The following is a 20586-nucleotide window of genomic DNA, read 5'->3' on the forward strand; positions in this document are numbered from 1 at the left end:
GACATGCATCCCAGCAGTACACTCCTCTCATGTCACCCAAGGGCTAGGGTTCAGTGGTCCTAATGTAGAGTCTGGCCTGTGTTTGTGGATTCCTTCCACAAGCTTTGGGATTGTTGTTTTCTTATTTCTGGTATCTGCCCCTGGTGGATGAGGCTAGACTAGAGGCTTATGCAGATTTCCTGGCAGGAGGAGCAAGTGCCTGCACACTGCTGGGTGCTCGGTCCTGGACCTCTGGTGGGTAGGGTCATGTCTAGAGGCCTTTGTGGCTTAGGAAGTCTGCTGATGGGTGGGGCTGTTTTCCTACCCTATATGTTGTTTGGCCTGAGGCTTCTCTACAGGCTGTTGTATGGCGGTAGGTCTTGGTGCTGATGACCAATCAAGATGTCAGCCTCCAAAAAAGCTCATGTAGATGAACACTCCCAGAAGGTCCACCACCAGCTTTCATGGCCCCTGGGTGAGCCATAGCCATCCCCTACGTCCCCAGGAGACCCTCTAAAACCAGCAGGCAGGCCTGGCCCAGTTCCTATGAAATCACTCCCTCTGCCTTTGGACCTGGTGCACTCGAGATTCTGTGTATGCTTCCCAAGAGAATGAAGTCTCTGTTTCCCCCAGTTCCGTGGGGCTCCTGGAGCTAGGCCCCACTGGCCTTCAAAACGAGACGTCCTGGGGTCTCTTCCCACTCCCACTGCCAGAACCCTGGGGTAGGGAGACTGATGTGGGGCTTTAGAACTCTCACTCGTGTGAAAGGCCTCTGCAACTTAATTATTCTTCAGCTTATGGGTTGCCCACGGTGGGGTAAGGGGCCCAATTATATTGCAAGTACGCCACTCCTAACATCTCACTGTGTTTCCCTCTTTATGTTTCCAGTTGAAGATGATCTTCTTTGCTAGGTTCCAGTCTTTTTTTTTTATGGTTGTCTAGCAGTCAGTTGTGGTTTTGTTGTAGTTGTGAGGAGAGGCGAGCTTGTGGTCCTACCACTCATCCATCTTGGCTGGAAATTCCTATGAATACTGTTTTAAAACTCTTTCTGGGTGATCTGATGCACAACCACAGTTAATAATCACTAAATTACAGCAACAGTTTAAAACTTTAGTATAGTTAAATATCTCATTAAAATTATTCCTAGATTCCAGCCACACAAATTGTGACTCCATGGATGTGGGATGGAACATATGACTGATATTTTAACAAGTATCCTCAGTTCTTGCTATTTAAAATGAAGTCCACAGACCAGCAGCATGGACATCACCTGGAAGCTTAGTAGAAATTCAGAATCTCAAACCTGACCCCAGAATTGGAAAATGCATTTTATGAAGAAACCCCAGGTGAGTCACAGACATATGAAAGTTTAGGAAGCACCTCTCTAGGTGATTCTGATACAGATGATTTATGAACTACTGGATGACTGCTACTTATTTACTCTTCAAGTTTTAGGATAAGAACCTAAATTACTAAGTTAGTAGTAGAGATAAAGCCTTGTAGTAGGAATAAAGCTATGTAGTCACCCCAAAACAGCTACTGATGGTTATAATAATCATGATAATAAGAACAACAAAAGCCAGGGAAAGGAAAAGACAGCTACCCTAAGATTCCCTCAGCATCTTAAGTCAAAGACTGATATTTAGGAGTTTTAGTGGAAAAACCCAAACCATATAAAAGCAAAAATAAGGAATTAACATTTTTTAAGAGAAGGAGTCTGATAATTTTGGACAACTTGTACCAAGCTAGAATTATAGTGTAAGAGATAATATTAAATAGACAGTGAAAATTTAGTTAAATTTCACTCACTGACTTAATGGGCTTTAATTAACTAATCAGACAGTAAAGAAACTCACTTTTTTATCCATAACTAGCTGGAAAACTAACAAACATAAGTCAAATTTTAAAAAATAAGTCATATTCTCTGCATTTCCATAGGGAATAACATCATCATTTCTGGCAAATGCAACTCTGAGAAGTTTATTCTCATTCTCCTACAGTGAAAGAAATAACATTTTCTACCTTCATTAAAATTCATAGAACATTTAAATTTTTGAAGCAGAGAACTGAGTTAGTGGAGGCCACTTGGGTGCAGGAATGAGTCACAGGTCATCTAGTCAGGGTGATAAAAGTAGAAGTATAATGGGGAACCATAATCCCACCCCACCTAACAAATGCCTCTCCCTATCTCAGATGTTAGTAAAGGCCAGCTGGGAAACTGGAATTTCTATTCCCACCTTTAGTAACAAGAGGACATTTGCCCTTCCACTGCCAAAGCAATGTCAAAACAACCAACCCAAAACAGAAGGTTTAAAAAAGACCTAGGGTGTCATAACATTATACCAAAAATGTTCAGTTTGGATGTAAAAATCACTCATATCAAGAAACAGAAAAATCTCAATTTGAATGAAAAAAAATATATACCAATACCAAGATGATACAGATGTTAGAGTTTCCTGATAAATATTTAAAAGAAGCTACATAAAAATGGAATAAATTATGAGTAAAATGAAATGAAAAAAATAGAAAGTCTCAGCAAAGAAAGACAAGATTAAAAAAAAAACAAATGCAAATTTTACCACTGAAAAGTATAAAAATATTAAAAACCTATGGGTAAGCTCAATAGCAGAATGGAGGAGACAAGAGTCAGTGAACTCAAATATGAAACAATATAAATTATCCAATCTGTAAAACAGACTGAAAATTAATGTAAAAAAAAAAATCAGAGACTCAGAAACCTGTGGGACAAAAACAAAAGATCTAACAATCATGTTCTCAGTGTACCAGAAGAAAAAGAAAAAAGATAGAACTGAAATAGTAGTTAAAAAAAAAATGTTTAAAAACTTCCCAAAATTGTCAAAAAGCAAAACAAAAGATTCAAGAAGCTGAAAAAAAAGGCCAAAAGGATAAACCCAAAGAAATATAACCAAGACAAATCATAGCCAAACATCTGAAAACTAAAAAAGAAATCTTGAAGGTAGAGAGAAACAACATTTTAACCACAAGGCAAAAAATTCCAATGTCAGCAAATTTCTCATCAGAAAATAGGGGGCCAAAAGGAAGTAGAACACTACTCAAGGGCTTAAAGAAAGGAACTGTTAACCTAGAAATCTATACACATCTAAAATATTCCTATATTTATCAGATGAAGGAAAACTAAGAACTTGTCACTAAAAGTCCAACTCTAAAAGAATGGTTAAAGGGAGTTCACTAAACAAAAAGGAATGACATAAGGAGGAATTTTTGAAGATCAAATGTGAAGAAAAAACAACAGAGAATAAAAGTATGGGTAAATATAATATGTTTTCCTTCTCCTTTTGAATTTTCTAAATTTTGTTTGATAGTTGAAGGAAAAATTATAACACAGTCTGATTTGATACTAAAAATAGAGGAAAATTTATTATAAATGAGGGAAGTAAAGGGAAATGAAGGAAAAAGGGTCTCTATATTTCATTCAAACTGGGAAAATGCAATAACTACAGACTATGGTAAGTTGTTTATATATAATGAAATGTCTACAGCAACCTCTAAAGAAGTAAAGTGATATAAAAAGACACTGAAAAATAAAGATTAAAGCAAAATGGAATTCTAAAAAACCTTCTTCAATAAAAAAACAGGAAGGCAAGAAAAAAAATACCAGGTAAGTGAAAAATAGAGAGATAAGCATGCAACAAAAAATAAAATATCTTAAGTCCTAAGATATCAATAATGACAGAAAATATAAACATCAATTAAAATACAGATTCATGGGGTGAATTTAAAAAAAAAAGACCCAACTATACTATCTTCAAGAAACTCTCCTCAATTCTATTGACATAGGTAGGCTCAAAGTAAAAGGAAGGACAAAGATATATCATGCAAACATGAATCAAAAGAAAGCAGAAGAGGTTTTATATTAATATCAAATTTAAAAAGACTTCAGAGGTAAGGGAATGACCAGAGAGGGACATTTTGTAAATATAAAAAGGTCAACCCACCAAGAAGACACAGCAATCCTAAATGTGCATGCACCAAACAACAGGTTGCAAATTACATGAAGCAAAAACAGGTAAAACTGAAAAAAGGAAAAAAGAATCCATGATTCTATTAGGAGATTTCAACACGTGTCTCTAGCAAATCAGTAAGGATACAAAAGAACTCAACACAACCATCAACCAACAGGAACTAATCAATATTTATAGAATAATCTGCCAAACAACAGCAAAATAGAAATTCTTTTCTAGCATCCACAAAATATAGACTACAATTTAGTCTCCTTACTCATTATTATTCTGTTTAGATTTTCTATTTCTTCATTATTCAGTCTTGGTAAGTCAGATGTTTGCAGGAATATATCCATTTCTTCTAGATTATCCAGTTTTTTAGCACATACTTAATTGGTAGTAGTCTCTCATAATCCTTTGTATTTTTGTGCTATCAGTTATGATGTTTCCTCTTTCAATACTGATTTTATATACTTGAGTCCTGTCTCTTCTCATCTTAGTTAATTTAGCTAAATATTTATCTATTTTGTTTATCTTTTCAAAGAACCAGCTCTTAGTTTCATTAATCTTTTCTATTGTTTTTCTGGCCTCTATTTCATTTATTTCTTCTATTATCTTTGTTATTTCCTTCATTCTGCTAACTTTGATTTAGTTTTTCCTTTATTTCTAGCACCTTAAAGTGTAAAGTGAAGTTACTGAGGTCTGTCTTGTTTTGTAATGTAGGCATTTATCACTATAAACTTCCCTCTTAGAACTGGTTTTGCAGACTCCCATAGGTTTTGATACATTGTGTCTCCAATTTCATTTGTTTCATGATATTTCTTGACTTCTCTATTGATTTTCTTCTTTGACCCACTGGTTGTCCAAGATTATGTTATTTAATATCCACATTGTGAATTTTGCAGCTTTACCTCTGTTATTGATTTTTAGTTTCATACTGTTGTGTTCAGAAAAGATACTTGTTATAATTTCAATCTTCTTAAAGTTGCTAATCCTGAAGTATGTATGTTCCATGTGCACTTGAGAAGAATATGTATTCTGCTTCTGTTAAATGGAATATTCTGTGTATGTCTGTTAGATCCGTTTGGTCTAACATGTCATTGAGATTCATTGTTTGCACATTAATCTTCTGTCTAGATGGTTTATCCATTGCTCAAAGTGGATACTTAAGTCCCCTACTATTACTGCATTGCTGTCTATTTCTCCCTCCATATCTGCTAACAATTGCTTAATATATTTAGGTGCTCCAAAATTTGGTATGCATATGTTTACAATCATTATACACTCTTGATAACTGACCCCTTCATCATTAAATAATTAATTCTTTGTCTCCTGTTACAGTGTTTGACTTACAGTATATTTTGCTGATACAGGTATATCTACCCCTGAGTTTTTTGGTCTCCATTTACTTGAAATATCTTTTTCATTCCTTCACTTACAGCTTGGTAGTGTCCTTAGTATATGTTATTTGAAAGTAGACTTACATTAATTGTGAATGCATATTACATTTACAAAGAAACCACTAAAAATCTTTTAAAAAAGTGTAACTGATCTGCTAGGAGAGAGACAATGAAATCATGTAAAATACCTAATTAAAACCAAAGAAGGTAGGAAATGGGGAAGAAAGGAAATAAAGGATAAGTAATGTATAGGAAATAGTTATAAATGTGGTAGATATTAATTCAACTATTCAAAAATTACTTCACATGTGACAAATTAATAGAGATTTTCAAAGTGGATAAGAAAAATAACCAACTGTGTGTTATCTAAACAAAAACTCTTAAAAATACTGACACAGTATTCCACTCCTGGGTATTTAACCAAAGAAAATGAAAACACTAATTCAAAAAGATACATGCACCCCAATGTTCACAGCAAAATTATTTACAATAGCCAAGATATGGAAGCAACCTAAGTGTACATCAACAGATCAATGGACAAAGATGTGGGAGATATATACACTCTGCTATGACTTAGCTATAAAAAAAAAGAATGAAATTTTGCCATTTGTGACAACATGGATGGACTTGAACAGTATCGTACTTAGTGAACTAAGTCAGACAGAGAAAGACAAATATTGTATGTTTTCACTTATATGTGGAACTAAAAAACAAAACAAATGAACCAATATAACAAAACAGAAACAGACTCACAGATAGATAAACCAGTGATTCCCAGGGGGAGTAGAGTGGGGGAGGGGCAAAACAGCTGAAAGGAATTAAGAAGTACATATTATTAGGTAGAAAATAAAGAAAGATACAAGGATGTAATGTATAATACAGGAAATGTAATCATTACTTTATAATAACTTTGTATAGAGTGTAATCTTTATATATCAATTTACAATGCTGTATACCTGAAACTAATACAACATTGTAAGTCAACTATATTTCACTAAACAAAGTATTGACACCAACAAGTTAAAAGTGAAACAGGAGGGGAAAGATATACCATGACAACACTAATCAAAATAAAGTTAAAGGAGCTATATTAACTTCAGACACAGCAGACATTAGAACAATAAGTATCATCAGTGATTAGGAAGGGCAAAAAATAATAATAAAAGGTCAATTCTCCAAGAAGACTTAACAGTTCTCAATGTATATTAAGAAATTATACCTAACAATAGAAATTAAATTACATGAGAAAAAATAATAGAAATTTACATTAAAAAGAAGAATCAATTAATATAGTTGGAGACTCCAACACCCAGGCAGAAAATCACCTAGAAGATAGGTGACCAGAACAGTAGCATCAATCGACTTGATCTAATCAACATTTATAGATTACTCCAACTAAAAACAGTAATAAATATGCTGATCAGGCTCACATGAAATATTCACTAAGATAAACACATTCCAGTATAAAACACACCTTAACAAATTCTAATAATAGGAATTATACAAAGTGCATTCTCAAAACATGATGAAATTAAACTAGAAATCAAATGTAGAAATATAGCTGGAAAAATCCTCAAACATTTAGAGATTAAAATCCAAATAAAGTATGATAATAAACAAATAGGACCTAATGAAACTTACAAGCTTCAACACAGCAAAGGAAACCATGAGTAAAACAAAAAGACAGCCTACAGAATGGGAGAAAATTTTTGCAAATGAAACTGACAAAGGCTTGATCTCCAGAATATATAAGCAGCTTATATGACTTAATAAGAAAAAAACAAACAACCCAATCCAAAAATGGGCAAAAGACCTAAACAAGCAATTCTCCAAGGAAGAAATGCAACTGATCAATAGGCACATGAAAAAATGCTAAATATTACTAATTATCAGAGAAATGCAAATCAAAACTACAATGAGGTATCACCTCACACCAGTCAGAGTGGCCATCATTCAAAAGTCCACAAATGACAAATGCTGGAGAGGCTGTGGAGAAAAGCAAACCCTCCTGCACTGCTGGTGGGAATGTAGTTTGGTGCAGCCACTGTGGAAAACAGTATGGAGATTCCTCAAAAGACTAGGAATAGACTTACCATATGACCCAAGAATCCTGCTCCTGGGCTTATGATATCCAGAAGGAACCCTACTTCAAAATGACACCTGCACCCCAATGTTCATAGCAGCACTATTTACAATAGCCAAGTCATGGAAACAGCCTAAGTGTCCATCAACAGATGACAGGATAAAGAAGAGGTGGTATATTTATACAATGGAATACTATTCAGCCATAAAAACCAACAACATAACGCCATTTGCAGCAACATGGATGTCCCTGGAAAATGTCATTCTAAGTGAAGTAAGCCAGAAAGAGAAAAAAAAATACCATACGAGATCACTCATATGTGGAATCTAAAAAAAAAAACAAACCCAAAACATAAATACAAAACAGAAACAGACTCATAGACATAGAATACAAACTTGTGGTTGCCACAGGGTCAGGGGGTGGGAAGGGATATACTGGGATTTCAAAATGTAGATAGATAAACAAGATTATACTGTATAGCACAGGGAAATATATACAAGATCTTATGGTAGCTCACAGAGAAAAAATATGACAATGAATATATATATGTTCATGTATAACTGAAAAATTGTGCTCTACACTGGAATTTGACACAACATTGTAAAATTATGATAAATCAATAAAAAATGTTAAAAAAAGAAATGTTCATAAGATGATGATTAATCCACCTCTATATTCCTCTCCTTTAAAAAGAAAAAATCCTAACTCAAAAGCCAAGTTGGAGTGAATCTGAGACTTGTCTCCCACTTCCTTGCTTGGCACCCTGCAAATAAACCTTTACCTTCTATAAACACTCATTGTCAGAGTTTGGCTTTCTGCACTGTGGACACACAAGCCTATGCTCAGTAACAAAAACTCTCAGTAAACCAGGAATAGAGAGGAACTTCTTCATAAATTATACTTAATAAAGAATATCTATAAAAATCCTACACCAACATCACACTTAATGGTGAGAAACTAGATGCTTGTTCCCTAAGATCAGAGACAAGGGAAGGATGTCCCTTTTCACCACTCCTATTCAACACTGTATTAGAAGACCTAGCTACTGTAACATGAAAATTAAAAAGAAATAAAAGATATATAGCTTGGGAAAAAATTAGGTCTATGTTCACAGAAGACAAGATTGTCTATGTAGAAAATTCCAAAGAACTGACAAAAACAATCTCCTAAAACTAATAAACAATTTTAGTAAGGTTTCAGGATACAGGACAATTGCTGTCAACTGCCTTCCTCTATAACATAAATAAACAATTGGAATTTAAATTTGAAAACACAATACCATCTATAATAGCACCAAAACAATGAGATGCATAGATATAATTCTAACATAATATTACAAGATCTGCATGCAGAAAACTTCCAGGGGTTAGTAATGGGATGGGGAGGGATGAGAGTGAGTGTAACTATAAAGGTGTAGCACAAAAAAGATCTCTGTGATAATAGAATACTTATTGTATTTTGATTGTAGTAGTGGTTACATGAGCATCCACATGTGATAAAATTGCATAAATTTATGCAGACTCTACTACACACACATACACAAACACACAAATTAGTGAACAAATAGTTGGGGAAATCTGAAACTGTGGGTTGTATAATGTCAATCTCCTAGTTAATACTGTACTATAGTTATACAAGATATAATAATTGGGGGAAACTAAGTGAAGGGGACACAGAACCTCTCTGTACTATTTTCCAAATTCCTGCAAATATACAATTATTCCAAAGTAAAGTTTTCTAAAAAGTGAAATAATGACAAACAAAACCTGAGTGAATGCATCATAACAAACCTGAAGTAAAATAAAGAATAAAGAATATTCTTCAGGAAGAAGAAAATGAATCCAAACAGAATTATAGGAGGAGATAAGGATCAAAAGAAAGAATAAATATATAGTGGTAAAATACATCAATATAAACTGAATATTGACATTCTTTCTCTATTAGTATATTAGAAACTATATTAGTAATGCATTATAGAGTTTAAAGTGAATCTAGAAATAAAATACAATGTCAAATATTCAAAAGGCAAGGGGGATGGTAAATGGAGGTAAAGTTTAAGTTACTGTCATTATCAAAGAAATGTATAGGAAATACTGTTTCAGACTGAAATAAGTGAAGGTTCTATGTTGAAATCTCTAAGTTTAGCCCTTAAACAAGAGTGAAAAAAATATATATATAGGCTTCATATAGGGAGAAAAGGACAATAAAAAGTTTAAGTCAAAAGAAAGTAAGGAAAATTAAAAAGAAACATAAAAATTAGAGTGAAATAAAAAACAATATGATAGCAGATATAAACCAAGATACATGAGAAATTATATTAAATGTAAATATACCTAGTACAAGACCCAGATTGTCAGATTAATTTTTTAAATTATATGTTTATAGAAAAGAACATAGAGACACAGTAAAATAGTGAGAAAATACATACCATGCAAACACTAACTTAAGAAAGCTGGTATAGCTATATAAATATCAACAATGTATATTCTAAGACAAGACATATTACTAAAGAGAATAGGGATATTTCATATTGATAAAGGAATAAATATATATGGAAGATAGGACAATTATAAATCTGTATGCATTCAACAATTTAGCTTCAAAACATATAAATTGTTAATGTTAAAAAGAGAAACAGTAAAATCTATAATCATAGTAGAATTTAACACTCCTCTCTATACCACGTAGAAATCATTAATAATTAAAAATCCAAACAACACAATTAACAAACCTGTTCTAATTTACATATATAGAACAAGAACCCAACAACAGATGAGTAAAAGTACAGTTTGTGCACATTTACCAGAAGCATTCCTATTTGAAACCATAACACAAGTCAACAAATGCCAAAGGAACTGAAATCATATAGACAACAATCTCTCCACAGTATTATTTGTTTACTTACAATAAAAAAAGAAAAACAGAAAACCTCCAACTGCTTAGAAATTAAGTCATTAATAAATAACACAAGAAATCATAGAGAATTTGTAAAAGATTTTAGTTTCACATTAATAAAGACAAGACATACCTAAAATCTGCAAATCAGCTAAAACTATTATTTAGAGGAAAAATTTTATCGTTAAATTCATTTGTCATAACAGAGGACATATTAAATCAGTTACACAGGTTTCCATCTCCAGAATCTAGTTAAAGGACAGTTAATCACACCCAATAAAAGTAGCAAAGAGTAGAAATCAATGAACTAGAATGATATATATTGTTCAATTGAAGAACTCAACAAATCTATCAAAATGATAAAAATGATAAATTCCCAGAAGATTGATCATGAAAAAAGATAACTTAAAATCACCAATATAAAGAATGAAAACCAGATCTTCTTTATCCATTCATCTGTTGATGGACACTTAGGCTGCATCCATGTCTTGTCTATTGTAAATAGTGCTGCTATGAACAGTGGGGTGTATATATTTTTTAGAATTAGAGTTTTTGTCTTTTCTGAATATATGCCCAGGAGTAGAAATGCTGAAGCACATGGTAGCTCTATTTTTAGTTTTTTAAGGAAATTCCATACTGTCTTCCATAATGGTTGCGCCGATTTACATTCCCACCAACACTATAGGAGGGTTCCTTTTTCTCCACACCCTCCCCAGCATTCAGTATTTGTAGACTTCTTGATGATAATCAATCTGACTGGTATGAGGTGATACCTCACTGTAGTTTTGACCTTCATGTCTCTGATTATTAGTGATGTGAGCATCTTTTCATGTGCCTGTTGGCCATCTATAAAGTATATACACACACACACACACACACACACACACACACACACACAATGGATTATTAAACAGCCATAAAAAAGAATGAAATATTGCCATCTGCAGCAACATGGATGGACCTAGAGAATATACTAAATGATGTAAGTCAGACAAAGATAAATATTATATCACTTATATGTGAAATATAAAAAATAATACAAATGAATCTATTTACAAAACAGAAACAGACTCACAGATATAGAAAACAAACTTACAGTTACCAAAGGGGGAATGGGGAAGGTAAATTAGGAGTATGAATTAACAGACACTACTATATATAAAATAGGTAAGCAACAAGTATTTACTGCATAACTCAGGGAACAATATTCAATATCTTGTAATAACCTATAATGGAAAATAATCTTAAATATATATATATATAACTGAATCACTTTGCTGTACACCTGAAACTAATATGATATTGTAAATCAACTATACTTCAATTAAAAAAGAGAGTGAGATGGAGAAAAGAGAAGAAAAAGAATGAAAAACAGGAAATTACTACAGATGCTACTGTTAAGGCCAATAAATTTAAAAGTTTTGATGAACAGGATAAATTTCTTAAAAAACACAAGTTATCAAAACTGACTCCAGGAAAAACAGAATATCTGAATATTCCTAAACCTATTAAGAAAATTGAATATGCAATTTAAAATCTTCCCCCAGAGAAAAACCCAGGCCCAGATTGCTTTATTTGTGATTTTTTTTCAAATTTTAAGAAAGAAATGACACCAATCTTCCACAAGTACTTGTAGGGTTTAGAAAAGAGGAAACATTCCATTTTATAAGGTCAAAATAACTACAGCATGAGAACCTAACAGGGAATTCAAAAGAAAGGAAATTTACATTCTAAACGCTTGTTAACATAGATTTAGAAAAAACTCTTAAACAACTTAAGCAAAATATTAGCAAATTCAGCATATATAGTAATGCTACTACATCACTAAAGTTGTACTTATTCTGGGAATACAAGCGTCATTTAACATTCAAAAGTGGGAAGGCACAGCTCAAGTGGTAGAGTGCATGCTTAGCATGCACAAAGGACCTGGGTTCAATCCCCAAGGCCTCCCCTAAAAACAAATAAACCTAATTACCACCCCCCCACAAAAAAAGAAAAAGATAACATTCAAAGATCAATTGATGTCATTTACCACACTAATAGATAAAAAAGGGAAAAAATCATATGATCATCACAATAGATTCACAAGAACTATGTGATAAAAGCCAACATCCATTCACAATTTTAAAATATATATGCTTATAACAAATTAGAAGCAAAAGAAGCTTCCTGAAACTAATAAAATAGATCTATTTTAAAAACTTACAGTAAACATGTACTTAAAGGTGAAATAATAAAAATATTCTCCCTAAGATCAGTAAGTAGACAAGAAAAGCATTGTCCTTGACCTTTTTATTTAATATTATACTGGAAGTCTATAGTGGACAGATTCCACGGTAGTCCCCATGATCGCCATCTCCTGATGCCCTTACCTTTGCATAATCCCCTTCCCCTTCAGTGTGCACAGGACCTATGATTTGCTTTTAACCAAAAGAAAATGGCAAGGGTCATGAGATGTCACTTCCATGACTAAATTACATATGATTGTCACATTCATCTTGTGAGGAGACTCTCTCCCTTATTGGCTCTGAAGAAGAAAGCTGCTACATTGTGAGCTGGCCTATGGAGACGGCCATATGGCAAGCAACTGAGGATAGCTTCTGTTCAACAGTCAGCAAAAACTAAGCCCCTCAGTCCAACAGCAACAACCAAATAATTTTGAAAATGGATCCTTTCTCAATCAAGCCTCAGATAAAGCTACTGCCCTGGCAGCTATCTTAATTGCAGTTTGTGAGATCCTAAAATAGAAACTCATCTAAGCTAAGTCTCCTGAATGAGGTAAGAAACACAAACTCTGAGATAAGAAAAGTGTATTGTTTTAAGCCACTGAGTTTGTGGTAATACTGTCACACAGCAATAAATAAGTAATACACAGTCTTAACCCCAATACAATAATAAAAAGAAATTAGTATATATATATATTATATATAAATTAGTATATATATTAGTATTGTATATATATATATAAAAGTATAAAGAAGAAAATAAAACTATCATTTGAAGATGGGAGGATTGTGTACATAGGAATCTACAATAAACTATTTGAATTATTAATTGAATTTAAGCAAAGTCATTGGATACAAAGTCAACATGCAAAGATAAATTATATTTCCATATTCCAACAAAAATAATATAGAGATGATACATCATCATTATGAACAATGTATAATAGCATCTTAAATTATCAAATATTTTTGATCAAATGTAACAAAAATGTAAAAGACCTCTACAAAGGAAACTATAAATGTTATTTAGAAAAATCAAAGAAGACCTAAGTAAGTAGTAGGATATAAATATACCATGTTCAATTCTCTGACTGTTTATGATTCATACAATGAGTTAATGTCATCATTGTTAATGACAATTAATCAGTATTGCCACTCCCAGTCATTACGGGGAATGTCTTTTCTCCCCAAACTGATCTACACATTCAAGATATTTCTAAACAAAATTTCAGCAAGTGTGTTTGTGGAATTTGACAAGCTATTTCTAAAATTTAAATGGAAATACAAAAGTTAACAGGATGATTGAAGTAGAATGGTTAATCAAAGAATATTCATTAAATTAAATACTACATAATGATGAAAATAATAAACTAAGGCTACATGCAATATGGTTGAAACTTACAAACATAATGTTGAGCAAAAGAAGCCAAATACAAACAAGTATATCTGTACAATTCCATTTCTATAATTGTCAAAAACAACAGGCAAAATTAATCTTTAGTGTTTGAAGTCAGATTGTGTTAAACCTTGGGGGTTAGGTTGTGACTGGAAGGTAACACAGGGAGTTTCTGTGGTTTTAGTAAGTTTCTGTTTCTTGATTTGTGTGTTTTCTAGATGACGTAAATTTATTTTAAGGCATACACAATATTTACAGTTCTTGATAATTCAGCAATATTTGCAAAGACACCAAAAAAAAGAATAAGGAAGCTTTCTATGTACTGATAAGGAATGATCTTAAGAATATATATAAAGAGAAAAAAGCAAGATACAAAACTGTATAACATACTACAATTTGTGTAACAGAAATATATGATATTTTCATATTTGCCTATAAATAAATAAGGAAGAAAATATGTTACATATAATATTTGCTTATATGTATACAAAATGAATCTCTGGAAAGATGGAAGAAATTAATAACACTGCTTGCCTCTGATGATAGGGACTAAGTATCTAGGGGACAGGAGTGGAAGAAAGATCCTTCACTATACATACAACTTTTATGTTTTAAATGTCAAACCAGGCAAACGTGTTAATTACTTAAGAAAATTTTAAAAGAAAAATCATTCAAATTATCTTTATAAAGCAATAAAGCATTTTAAATTTAGTTTATAAATTGTGTCACCAAAAGCCAACTCTGATGGACCAAGTTTGCTAGAGAATGCATAAATTATAGAGTTCTTAACAAAAATTTCTTCCTGGTAGTTTAGCTAATATTCCTTAGAAGTAGTCTGATAATATTAATTAGCAGAACATCACAGATAGAATAAATAAACTCTAATATAATAAGTACAAATAATTTATGATCTGCATATCATAGCCTAACTGTTGAATTTTACTTGAAAACCATATAAAACAACTCTATGCTTCCTCCAACATTATATAATTTATGATCAGTGATAGTATGGGTTGTTAATATGCCTAAAATGTGAATGTTTGACTTTATTCATTTTTCAGGTCATGCATCACAAAAATCAAAGCAGTTTTCCTTCCATATTTAGGTTTATAAAGTCAGATATGAGAGGATTCCAAGGTTCAACCACTAAAAGCAGCTGGAATATCTAAAACTATTCCTCAACAATCTAAGCATGGTTGTTGCCTTCAAAAATTGTAAGACTAAAGACTGAAGGTACCATAATTTTAAAAAATCCCTAAAATTTATAAACTAAATATGCATATATGTATATGTCATAAGCATAAGTATATGTAAACAAAGACTGTTGCCATTCTAGTTCTACAGGGATTAATTGCAATCCAATGCAGGCACCCACTGACAGTATACCCAGAGCGTAATTCAGGACAGAAAAACATAGGATGAAGCATTCTGTGTTATGACTGTATAGCCCCTAGACAGTTAAAATGCATATCTAAGGAAGAATTTCAATGACCCCAGATTCTTACATCTTCCCACACATAGAAAAGCACTAAAATCATTAACTTCAGATGTCTGTTCTTTGTGATTAGCAGTAATCTTTAATGCTTGATTTCATATATTTCCCAGACCAAAAAAAATATATATATATATGTGTGTGTGTGTGTGTGTGTGTGTGTGTGTGTGTGTGTGTGTATTTTTTTTTCGTTCCTCCCCTACTTCTTCAGAGAAGTTCCTCAGAGCTATCTGATAGGCTATCTTCCAGGCTATAGTCCTTAGTAAGACCCTCAATAAAACTTAACTCACAACTCTCACATTGTGCATCTTTCTTTCATTCAACAGGTATGTAGAAATTTATATAGTTAAATGGCTGATTTAAGAGGGCTTAGAGTTCTCAAAGACGCTTGGTTATTGCTTCTTTATTTACTTAAGCCTCACATTCACCATACATTTAAAGATATTTTCTCCTCCATAATAAATTGTGATATTTAATGATTATTTTCAAATTAAGATAATGAATTTATCTTTCTCAAAAAGATAAATATCACATTTTTGTAAGCATTAAAATAGGAAATTCCTGCAAAGTTCCTAAGATTTAAATTTGTCTGAAATCTGTCAGCTTACACTTTTATGTTGCTACCAGTTAAATCCACCCCAATTGATATAATAAAATTATAATTGGAAATCATTACCATCAATCATTTCTTCTCCCCAAAATGGCCATAAAAAAGGCCAGAATATTTCCTTCAACATTCCAATTATGAAAGGGAAAAAACTCATTCTGTACATCTACACAGAAGTGTAGGGCTGGATCTACTCAAAACATTGACAAACAAAAAGTCTTGCAAGCAGAGAGAGATAAAATCAATATGGTAATATCTGAGTAAGTAATATTTTTAGTGGTAAAGATATAAGGAACAGTATGACAATTCTTGACTGATCTTTATGTTTTTCAATATCCTGAAATTTCTGCTAAATTACTTATTTTAAAATTTAAGATAAAATAACCAAAATTAGATCTAATCTAAAGAAAGAAGTCCTATCTGGTTTTAGTAAATACCTAAAATATAAATTTCCTCCTCTCAAAAAATACTGGATATAATAAAAACTTCCATTGATGCTGAATCCCAAAATACTGTGGACATGATAGTCATGAATACTACTCAGAATACTGAAGATTAATGATTTTAATAGTATAGTATGCATATAAGAAGAAAAAGAAAAAGCTTCAGGTAGAAAAAGAAAGACTGTCCATATAGGTGCTATCCTTTTTCTCACCAAAACTATAAAAACTGGTTTACTTCATTAAGCTCTGCCCATAAAGTGATGATTCCTTATGAACTATTACCATTCAACAAAATTAAAATAAAACGAGCACTTTCTTGAGCTCTCAGTAGTGACTGCCTGTCTCTATTATTCACCTACCTCAGTTTGAATAGTACTTGCTAATCTGTGTAAATTTACTTCTCAGGGGTTTCTTTTCATTCATTAACATCAAATTTTCCTGTGAAGCCCATCTCATTCACTGCAAAGAGTTTGACTATTTCCCAAATAATAAACAAATATCAGATCATTTTATAATTAAGATAATTAACAGAGATAATAAAATACAAATTTTACTCCATCTCGAGGTAGATTATCAGTTACGTAGATGTCTGTTATATTCTAGGTCTGGTTGAAACTAACATTAGAAACACTAAAATTTGGTACAGCTTGTTACAAATAAAATCTAATAAAATTTTCCATATTCATTCATATAATTTTCTTTTTCTGATTATTATATCATTATAAAGTGGGAGAATTTGAATTCTGATCAATTTACCATCTTTAAAAACATTAACCTTGGATATGTAGTGTTGCTCAACAGTTAGTACCAACATTTCTGTATGTCTAAAACTTTTGTCTCAGTACTTTTTCAAGGTAAAAAAATATTTCAAGGTAAAAAAATAACAAAAGGGTAGAAGTATAGGAAATAACTGCCATGATCAAAAGGTGTAGAAATACATTTAGTATTTACTTGACTTTTAAATTTTAAGTCTGGGTTTTCAGCACCCTAGCCTAAGGAAAAGAACACATCATTGCTGAAGTCCTGATTTACAGCAAGGAGAACAAGAATGTTAGGCGTTCCCCATTAGATGACTGATTCTGTATCAATTATGAACTTTCTATGAAAATAAACGATTATAAAACCAAGCACAAATACTATTTCTAGCTATTAGAATTATGAAAAAAAAAATTCTTTCAAAAGTTAACCTGAAACTTGCTCAGGAAATAATTTTCTTACATATTAAGTAATTGTTTAACTCATACATTCTTACCGTTCTCGGTTAAATTTAAGAGAATGAAGAATAGCTGGTCTTTTTTGTCTAAGGTTCCACAAATGAAGTGTATCATCTGAGCCGGCACTGACCAAAGCACCCTGGAACAAAAAGAAGACAAAGTGAGTGATTTACTTGAATTATGTTATTTGTGAAGCAAAAACAAGCCAATTTACTGAATTTTTCACTGCTTTTAATGTTATTTGTTATTCATCTGACCTAGAAGTGTGAGGAAGGACGATTAGCACACACTTCACTCAAGAAGCCTAAAAATGCTAAGAGTAGAAGAAGCAGGTGAACTACTGTATATAAACTGGTGAGAATAACTGGCTTAAGAAATATGCATTTATCAATGAAAGGATTACTATTTAAGCATCATTGTGACTATTCAAGATTTCTTATATTTTCTTTGGGAAAAACTAAGTTTAATTTTTTTGTTTCTACTATTTAGACATATACCATGTAGCTCTACAGAGAATCAAATATCCAACCTAGTTTTAAAATTGCAATCTGGCCATATAAAAATTCACCATTTGTAAGAATCTGCTATATAGTCGGGAAGTATATATTCTTCCTAAAAAGTATATTTGGTGTAATTTAATTTGTTTTTATAGTTCAAGAAGCATCATCTATGACAAAAGAAAACATTTCTCCAACTAGAATTCACTATAACTACAAAAATAATACTAAGATTCTTTTTATACAAAGCCTCCAAACATAAATGAATCCTATTTCATTTATAATAGGATGCTTTCTACCTCTTAGTATAGCTATTTCATTTATAATAGGATGCTTTCTACATCTTAGTATAGCAGACACCATATAGACAGAAAACTAGCTGCCATGTATAACTTCATATACATACATTTATTTATTTCACTGAGTTAAGAAAGATCACCTTAAACTATGTTAGAACTTTTGCCATTTTGAGTTTCCCAGCAAATAATGTCAATGCCTGCCCTACATTAGAGCTTGAAGCTACTCTGGAGTATGGAATGTGTACTGTAAAACTCATCTTGCAGAATCATGGTAGTCCTGAGATACCTAAAATTCTTCTCTTATTTTACAAAGTACTCTGTTACAAGTAACCTTTCATAGTTTATTAAATCAATCACAGATATCAAAATGATCATCCCATGTAGATGCTAGGAAGAACTATATTGAAATTCCTAGAATTTATTTCTTCTTTAGGAGTTAGAGGAGAATTAACAATTAACAATTAACAATTCCTAAGACAAACATACGGTCATGTATCCTATGATGTTTCTCTCAATAATACGTACCTGTGATTTTAGTCTCAAAGAAAAATAGCTTTTGAAACAACAATCATAATGAGAGAGTACAACCATTAAAAATATTTTAAAATGTGTACAATTTGCTTATTTATATATAAATATATAAATACACATATTCAAAGAGGTATGCATTGACATATACATTTTAACATGAACTCATAAATAATTACATTCCATGCAGTAAAATGTACCCTATATGTGTCTTAAGGATTTTTTGTTTGTTTGCTTGTTTTATTTGTAAACTATTCCCAAATGTTTCATATATACACACTAGAAAATTATTAGGATTGCTTGCAAGTACTTGATAAGCTACAAATTTTTTAAAAATATAGAATAGTGATCTCATTTTGCAGGAAAGTGGAAACTCATTTTGGGTGAGGGTGAGGATAGACCATGATATATGAAATTAATAAAACATTCTCTATAGCAAATACATATGTGCTATACAAAAGATACAATACGTCAAAGGAAACGAAAGTAAAACAAAGCAGCAGATGGTCAATAATATCTTAGTGTAATAGCTGAATAAATCTAGGGAGGAAGTCAGTATTAGTAACTCTACGATAAAACTGGGAGGAAACTTATCATTTGAGAGAAGTGAACAAAACCACTGGAAATAACACCAGCTGAGATATAAGACACCTGAAAAGAAGCACATCAGCAGGGTTTCTAGGGCTCATTTGCAAAAGCAAATCTGTAAGAAACACTACTAATGAAGATCTGTGAAAAGATTAAAAATTGAAGAAAACCACAGGTCATGAGGTCAGAAACTGGTATGTCTGGAAAAAGGTACAGAAGTTGAGTATAACACAGATCAAGGTGAGTAGTTCAGGATAAAGTAAACAATGGAAAGATGTTGAAGATTTATCTTTATTTATTCTTAGTTATGTAACAGCAGAGGGGCAAACTTAGGGCCTTGAAGATAATTCTCAGAGGATAGGACACAGAGAAAAATCACATGGAAATAATTTATGCCTGCCAGTAAACAACTATGCAGAAAGCAAAAGGGTGAGATCTCTCAACTACGAGCTACGGAGTAACACTAAGACTCTAAAAAGGTTGTCATCCTAGATACAAATGACTAATTATTACAATAAAATTTTTTTTTAATGTTTTCCCTTTTCTTCCTTATTTCCCTTCCTTATTCTGGTACGCCACAGCAAATATGCCTAAAACATGAAATATGCTCGGTTTGTCAATAAGGAGAATCTCACAGCCTTCTGAAGAAGACTTTGAGCCAAGAGAAGTAAAAATGTGGACATTTGCCAATATCACTAATTTTTTCATTCCTCAGGTATCTCTGATATAAAGTTATATGAAACATTTCACCCATGTTTATGAGTATAAATTCTTAGAAAGATACATGTAAATATATAGAGATATTGAATAAAAGATCATCATTCATGCCTTAAGGAAACAATCAGTGATACCTCATTTTTTTCCTCTCAAGGCACTGAGTTCAATCTGCTAAGTGCCTGAATTTGGTATGGCATAAAATCTTAAAGCATTTTTGCATTGATTGGCTCACTTAACATA

The 20586-nt window shown here is 32.2% G+C and overlaps 1 protein-coding gene across 6 annotated transcripts in view; it reads right to left on the minus strand.

Annotated features, from left to right (window-relative positions):
• STXBP5L (syntaxin binding protein 5L) overlaps positions 1-20586 on the minus strand; it is a 290279-nt gene that overhangs the window by 194803 nt on the left and 74890 nt on the right. For all 6 annotated transcript variants that reach the window (XM_064494778.1, XM_031455025.2, XM_031455017.2 and 3 more), the window contains one exon: positions 17756-17856. In XM_064494778.1, the coding sequence (XP_064350848.1) occupies positions 17756-17856 (101 nt within the window). The remainder of the gene's footprint in view (positions 1-17755; positions 17857-20586) is intronic.

The sequence above is a fragment of the Camelus dromedarius genome, chromosome 2, assembly GCF_036321535.1.
Source record: "Camelus dromedarius isolate mCamDro1 chromosome 2, mCamDro1.pat, whole genome shotgun sequence".
Classification (NCBI taxonomy): domain Eukaryota; kingdom Metazoa; phylum Chordata; class Mammalia; order Artiodactyla; family Camelidae; genus Camelus; species Camelus dromedarius.